The following is an 8,201-nucleotide window of genomic DNA, read 5'->3' on the forward strand; positions in this document are numbered from 1 at the left end:
CAATATATCTTTTTTGAGATGGGGTGACCAGATCTGCACACAATATTCAAGGTATCAATTGGAGGGTGAGTTCAGAACCAGTAGTCTCAAAGAGGTCTGTAATTCATCCAGTCATTAGTTCCTCTCAGTTTAACAGTTCAAAGAAGCAGAAGGAAACTGTTTCTTTGAGGAGCTGTACATTGGGAACCTCTGTCAAATGACCTCAAATATGGATCACTAATGCCCCCCTAGTCTCCCAAGAGGCACATCAAATTTCAAAGCAATCCAAGCAACCATCCACATTTTAAAACATGCACACTGTAACAAGTGGACATTTTCTTAAATGCCATTGTCAGTTTGGGTTCCCAAAAATTTTAGTTAATTCCATGCACTACCTTGGTTAAAACTTGACAGATTTAGACCATTTTGACCTGCATCACACCAGTAATTTGATTTCTTGCTCTGAGAAAAAAAAACACTCTGGAAACTTTTTTATCTTCGCAACCCCTAGCTCAGATGGCCCCAGTTTTGGGTCACTAACTCTGCCTTGCAGCTTCCTGAAGCACATCACATTTCAAAGGAATTAGACTGAATATATTGATGTTAGAAAAGCCGACCTTTGAACGGAATACATGACACAACCTTAGTTATAGTGGTGCTGGGATGTCTCTATATCATTTATCTGTTCCTTTACTGGCTGGGTACAGATCTCACAGATTTCTCTCTGTTAACCATGATCTTGGATTATTCTGTGAGCATTATAATAGGATTGTGCTGTTAAGCAACGAGAATCTCAGATAAAGGAACAAACATAAAACTAGGCACCACAATGCACATATTCAGCTTATGTACATTGGAAAAGCACCATGTCTACCAGCTAGGCAGCTGGCCTAATTGACTTTAATGAGGCTGATTTACAAAAGGTTGGGATCTGGCCCCATTGACACCAATGGAGCCACAGCTGATTTACACCAGCAAGGATCTGGCCCTTCATATTTCTTCAGTCTCCCTGACACATCTACAACCAGTGTGAATTAAACATTTTAAAAATGTCATGCAACATTGCACCTGAATCCTAATGAGCCTTTTAGTTTAGTGTTGTCTGTAATAAGAAAAAAAAGTAATTGCTAAGAAAGAAAGAAAGAAAGAAAGAAAGAAAGAAAGAAGTTGATCCATTCATCACAATAGAAGTTGAATATCAGAGAGAGAGAATCTCCACAACACTGAATTCCTCCAAAGTTCTGTCCCTAGTGGGAATGAATCACTCCTTCACCATTAAAAGTTACACTCTTGTAATTAACCCCATGGGACAAAGAGCTGACTGGTTAGGAACTTTTGTCTGTTCTATTCCGACACTGAGGCAAAGAATATGGAGTTGAAACCGTGTAATGGAGCAGATCTCCAGCAGGTGTAAATCACCCACAGTTCCACTGAAATCAATGTGCTGTATTCCCAGCTGCTATAAATCAGCCATTGGAGTCAATGGGACAGATCCTCAGCTGGTGTAAATCAGCCATAGCACCATTGAAATCAAAGGGCCAGATACTCAGTGGGCATAAATATGCCTAGCTCTCTGAAGTCGATGGAACTGTATCAGTTTACACCAGCTCACAGTCTAGTCCTTAGTTTTTAATGTTTGCATCTGGGTACAGCTTAGTGACCTACTTCTAACCAGGGGCAGCTCTAGCAATTTCGCCGCCCCAAGCACGGCGGCACGCCGCGGGGGGCGCTCTGGCAGTCACCGGTCCCGCGGCTCTGGTGGATCTCCCGCGGTCCGCTGGTCCTGCGGCTCCGGTGGAGCATCCACAGGCACGCCTGTGAGAAGTCCACCGGAGCCGCCTGCCGCCCTCCCGGCGACCGGCGGAGCGCCCCCAGCGGCATGCCGCCCCAAGCAGGCGCTTGGCATGCTGGGGCCTGGAGCCGGCCCTGCTTCTAACACGCAGGGCAGCCTCAGCTGTCTGCTCCTAAGAAAAAATGCTCTACTCCCCCAGTGGTAATTATGTGGAATTAGTGAAGAAACAGGCTATTCTAGGTCAGCTGGGCTTCTGGTGCCACCAGATTTTAGCCATTGTATGTCACATGTTTGTGCTACAAATCAGTGTATTTGCAATCCCTTTGGGATAACCTTTGTGCCTCAGCCCTTCCATGTCTTTAGCCAAGCATTCTTCCAGGGATGCTCCCATTGTGTGCAATCCAGGGTGGGTGCTGTTCCTCTTTGCAGGATTAGCCTCAGCTAAGGCAGGTTGTCAGCATAGTTTGTTCCTGAGGTGTGATCAGAGCTGGGCTCACAGCCCTGGAGGCCAGATTCAGCTGTTCACCCGGAGCAGGTGCATCGTTGGCTGTGACCGTGTCTGAATCCTGTACAAGTCGGGATCAGCTGGGAGGGGCTTTTTAGTCCCTCATCCTATTTAGTCCCTCACCTCTCAGCCAAGGAGGGGAGCAAGGAGCGCCCAGCTGAGAACTGGATCCTGTCTGCTAGGAACTGCAGAGAGACCCAGAAACACAGGAAATCTAGCAAAGGGACACAAATGACTGATGGATAATACAGTGATGCGTGCCTGATAGATAGATAGATAGATAGATAGATAGATAGATAGATAGATAGATAGATAGATAGATAGATAGATACCAATATTCCTAGCATTGGAGACTGAAATGCTTCACAATTTGAGAAAAAATCCACAGAGACCAACACAGTAAGTTTGCTCTTTTAATTAAATATGTTCGGATATTAATATACAGGGCAAATTTAAGAACATAAACATGAATTACAAATAGAACTCTGTCAGATGTTTGCTATCAATTCAAAGATGTAGAGTCTGTCAGAATTTTTTTTTATCAGAAAAATGAGTTTTCAAATAAGCCCCAAAACTCCCCAAATGTTCAACTTTTGGTAACCAATAAAAATAAAATTTCAGCTAAAAACATCAGCAAATGGAACGTTTTCATTCTAAATTCACCCCCCAAAATTTTTCATATATGAAGATAGCTGAGGATTTCTATGAAAATTTGATTACCATGATTTGAGGATTACAGTAACTCAGGTAGAGGCTAGGGATCTATTACAGAAGTGGGTGGGTGAGGTTCTGTGGCCTGCAGGAGGTCAGACTAGATGATCGTGATGAGTCCCTTCTGACCTTAAAGTCTATGAGTCTATGATTAATTCAAAACCCAATTAATTGAAAACCCCAATTTTCCTTTGAAAACAATTTAAGCAGAAAATTGGACACTTACAGTTAAGAAAGAGTGGGGAACACTAATATTGTCCAATAATACTATAATTTTAAACCCATTTGGTCTATTGCATCCATTTTCATTTCAGTATCAAAAGGAAGCTGCAGGATGGTAAAACCGAGTAAGCAGCAAAGCTGATAGCCCCCTGAATATGTTTTATATAGACGAGCACCTTTACACCAAGGGTCAGAGTTGAACCAAGTAGCCAAAGCCGGGCTATCCTGACCAAGAGGAGAGATGGATATAGAGGGGTCAATAGTACCAACACTGCTGTCAGCTGAGCACAAACGCTGTAAATACTAAGACACAACCCATTCCTGAAAGAGTTCACAGTCCTAGTAGACAAGGAAGACAATAGGTGGGAGGGGAAACAGAGGCACAGAGAGGAAAAAGCCTTGTCTGAGGGCACAGAGAAGTGTCTGGCAGAACCAAAAATAGAACCCAAATCTCCTGAGTACCACTGAACCACTCAGCCAGACACAGAGTCGCAGGGGGAAACAATACAACACAGCAGTAACTGAGTGATGCTGAGATTTGGTGCCATAAATCAACATGTAATCAGGTGGCAGGCCATCTGGGTGGTGTTGGGCAGGACTCATTACAGACAAGCTGCCACTTAGGATGCTGGGGGAGTCTGTCGCATTTCCCTGGCAAGTCGAAATCAGGATGTGCTGGCATTTTAGTATTTTAAGCTACACCTACAGTACGAGCAGAGGTGTGATTCCTCTGCTCATGTACCCATACCTCTGCTAGCTCTTATCAAGTATAAACAGCACTAGAGCTGCGGCAGCATAGGTAGTGGCAGCAGATGCATGGGTGACCCATGCCGAATACATACCCACTGGTTTAGGCAGGTTTGTTCTAGTCTCAGTCATGCTCTGCTGCAGGTATACATGCTCCAGAGGCTATTCTGCTATTTGTATTCACATTAGCTCACAGAAAGCTAGTGTGACTGTGTGTACATGAGCAGGGGAATCACACCCTGGCTCATAGTATAGACATAGCAATAGTTTCATGCCCAAATTGTGAGCCTAGTGTTTATAGCACTAGGACAACCCTTCCATGGAGAACAGGTGGATTGGTGTGGTACTTTGCTCCTTCTTTCATACTGCATCTTTATCAAGCTATCTCTTGGGCAGAAGGTGTAAACTGACACAGCTCCATTGACTTTAAGGGAGTTATGCAATTTCACCCTAGTGTGATAATGCACTGGTCTAGTGATCTGAATTGTCGGAGTGAAGGAGCACTCACCTCTCCTAGTGAACTGAAGTTATAAGTTCTGTGCACCTGTAACAATCACACCATTTATATTATAGAGCGAGAATCGGGGTCATTCCCTCTGTCACTCTAATCCTGACCATTGCCCTTCTCTTTCCCTCTACAGGCAGGACATCATGTACTGAGAAGGAAAATGTCCAACCGAACCACCGTGACCGAGTTCCTTCTCCTTGGATTCTCTGATGTTTGGGAGCTGCAGATTTTGCACTTTGTGGTGTTTCTAGTGATTTATCTGGCAGCCCTGGTGGGGAATCTTCTTATCATAATGGTTGTAGCCCTCAACAAACACCTTCAGACCCCCATGTACTTCTTCCTGATGAATCTGTCTATCCTGGACCTTGGATCCATCTCTGTCACCATCCCCAAATCCATGGCTAATTACATACTGAACACCAGGTCAATTTCTTATGCTGGGTGTGTTGCTCAAGTCTTTCTCTTCGTCTTCTTCACTGAGGCTGACTTTGCTTTCCTCACCGTAATGGCATACGATCGATATGTCGCCATCTGCAAACCCCTGCACTATGAGACTGCAATGAACAGGAGAGCTTGTGTCCAAATGGCAGCCAGTGCCTGGATCAGTGGGATTCTCTACTCTGTGCTACACACTGGGAACACATTTGCATTGGCATTCTGTGGAGGCAACATGGTGGATCAGTTCTTCTGTGAAATCTCCCAGCTACTCAAGCTCGCCTGCTCCGGCTCGTATCTCAGTGAAATTGGGGTTATTGCCTTTAATGCATGTTTAACTTTAAGCTGCTTTGTTTTAATAATTGTGTCATATGTTCAGGTATTCACCACGGTGCTGAGAATCCCCTCTGAGCAGGGCCGGCATAAAGCCTTCTCCACCTGCCTCCCTCACCTCATTGTTGTCTCCTTGTTTGTTTGCACTGGCGGCTTTGCTTACCTGAAACCCACCTCCAGGGCTGGATCAATATCAGGGCTGGATCTCATGGTGGCTGTTCTCTATTCTGTGGTGCCTCCCATGATGAATCCGATCATCTATAGCATGAGGAACAAGGAGATCAAAGGTGCTCTGAAGAAACTGACTGGGTGATCATTATCCACCACGAATAAAATTTCCAGATTTGTCCCATGACCATGGCTTCATTCTGTGCATCTTTACTGATGACATTATTGTCTCCGTGGGAAATTGATGTGCTCTCTGTTTATGCAAAATGCTGTGTTTCACAGTGATAATAACCAAACTATGTTCACTGCAGTCAGTGTTGTTACTCTAGATTTACACCAAGGTAAATTTCATAAGGATCTATATACCTATCATAAGTAAATGTAAAAAAAAAATGCAAGCTATTGTTAACACAGAGTTAAGGTTGCCCAGTGGTATCTCATGCCCTTCCAGAATGTCAGGTTCAGCATAACTCAAACTTTGGAAAGCCCAAAAATACAGAGTTAAAGTGCATGCCCATGCAACCTTCACTCTGCCTTCCTGGAGCTGGCAATACCACTGGGAATTATCTGCATGCACTCCAGCTGCACTCCCTGTATTAGATGTAACTGTATTGAACAGTGAAGGCAGTAGGTGATGCAAGTTGGCAGAGGTGTATTTGTGATAGGAGAAGATCTGGGTCTGAGCCCCAAACCCTCCCCCGGCCCCATGTGGGTGATCAAAATAAAGATGTGCACATGTACCTAGAGATTCCCATCTGCATGATTTCAGTCCAGAATTGTGAAGGTGGTGTCAGTAGCAGGGCACTGGGGTCTTCTTGCCATGGGTATCATCAGTAGAGAGGTGGGATTTGAGAGCAGGCTGTGGGTTTAATGAAGTATAAGTTTAGGTGGTATCCTGTATGCGTGTGTGAAGAGGTTGTAAAAGGGTAGAAAGTGGTTGTTAAATTTTCCAAGTGTGGTATTCTGTGGGGGATGCAGGCTCAGTGTTTGAGTGTAGGGCAAGTAGAGCGAAAAGGCAAAATGTGAGTATGTGTTTTTATGGGTGTTGTGAGGCATCACTCAAAGAGAGCAGATTTATGGTTGGGCATTTAACTTAAGTCTGGTGGCACTTAAAGACTAACAAATTTATTTGGGCTTAAACTTTTGTGCGTAAAAAACCCACTTCTACCCACAAAAGCTTATGCCCAAATAAATCTGTTAGTTTTTAAGGTACCACCGAACTCTGCATTGTTTTTGTGGATATAGACTAACATGGCTACCCCCGATACTTAACTTAAGTCTGTATTTCCTGGTTTTCAGAAGCTTGAGTTTTGCTGAACTCTGAATTCTGGAAAGGCATGAGCTGTCACTGGCAAACCTTAACGCTGTGTTAACAAATTTTTTTCCCATTTATTTTCCTAGTTTTTTTAACTATCGGTAGGAGTTAGTGGTCATCGTGGCATTCGTAGGTAGCAATGGATATGGATGACAAGTGGACCAAAAGGCTCTTTTAAGAACCATCACAATTTTCTGGAAAGGAGCTATACTGTATGCACTGCTTGGCCAGTCTGGGTTCTCCTCACCTCTGCCCCCCAGAGACTCTCAGTAAGTGCAGTACAAAGCTGGATGCAACCAAAAACAAGCATAGGAGGCTCAGTGAAGTATCTTATTCATCTTGATGAGATCTTCTCGGATGATTGAAAACACTTCAAGGAGATTAATACAGCCTGAAACAATCCCTCTGAGAGGTGTGGGGTCAGACGCCTGAAGATGGGCTGGGCACCCAGATATTGGCCCCCATACAGGAGGGGAAGGTCCCTCTGTCCATATTTTCTCCCACTCCCATATCATTTACCCTCTTCTTTGCCTTCCCAGTGTCATATGTCTCCTCTCTCACTCCACCTAGGCCCCAGCCCTCCACAATCCACCCCATTTATCCCCCTCCCTATAATGACCCCTCCTGTCATGGGCCCCCAAATCCCTCTCCCACTGTTCCCAACAATTCTTCAACCCCTAATCATCCTCCCCACCCTGCAGCCTTTTCCATATGTAATTTATTTTCCTTTCAAAAGTAGTTTCAGCACCTTCTGAATGGTCTGCTGTGCTCAAAATTTATGTTTCCCCAAAATTAAAGATCCTTGGACAGAGGCTGAAACTGCCTATTCTGAGTTTCAATTTTGGCTACAGGTTAGATTTGAACTCATAGTGCTCACATGGTGAGGAGGTTCATGGGCCGGGACATTCCCCCTACAGAAATTTATATTCTGCGAGCCAGAGGTAGCTTTTGCACAGCTCATCCTCGCTCTCTGCACATGCACAGTGTAATCCGTTGGGCATGACACCAAACACTTCAAAGGTTGACGCGCCTAATTGGAGAGCTAAACCTTTTGGCTAATAACACTGTAATTTGATTTCCCCCAAATTCCTGGTGTGTGGACTGCACTCTGCTGGAGTAACCCTTGAGAGTTGGAGACCCTGATGTGAGGATTTGAGCCCTGGCTTGATTTCTAGCTGTGTGCAAAAAATCAGCACCAACATAGCCCAATTTTAAGAAGAATGAGAAGTAACTCCACTGGAGTCAATGGGGCTGATGCCCCTGTCATTCACCCTGGTGTAAATTAGGGGTATCTGCACTGGAGTCAATGTGGTTGATCCCCCTCTCACTCACTCTAAGGTAAATCCAGGTTGTTACAGTGGAGTATATCTGGTCTAAGGAAGAGGAGATTGAGGCCCTTTGACTCCAGCCTCCACCGTATGCTCCACCTACTGAAACCTCTTACTCTAGTCCGAGTGTCTTGCTCCCTCTGCCTCACACAGCCCAG

At 44.7% G+C, this 8,201-nt stretch overlaps 1 protein-coding gene across 1 annotated transcript; it reads left to right on the top strand.

Annotated features, from left to right (window-relative positions):
• Nucleotides 1–4,624: 4,624 nt before the first annotated feature.
• Nucleotides 4,625–5,545, top strand: LOC123346829 (olfactory receptor 14A16-like). The gene has a single exon (XM_044984281.1). The coding sequence runs from the start codon at nucleotides 4,625–4,627 to the stop codon at nucleotides 5,543–5,545; it is 921 nt and encodes a 306-aa protein (XP_044840216.1).
• Nucleotides 5,546–8,201: the final 2,656 nt, after the last annotated feature.

Source organism: Mauremys mutica, chromosome 12 (assembly GCF_020497125.1).
Source record: "Mauremys mutica isolate MM-2020 ecotype Southern chromosome 12, ASM2049712v1, whole genome shotgun sequence".
NCBI classification, from domain to species: domain Eukaryota; kingdom Metazoa; phylum Chordata; order Testudines; family Geoemydidae; genus Mauremys; species Mauremys mutica.

What these genes read in the sequence shown, in the direction of transcription:
- LOC123346829 (XM_044984281.1), top strand. Translation starts at nt 4,625, where the DNA reads ATGTCCAACCGAACCACCGTGACCGAGTTCCTTCTCCTTGGATTCTCT.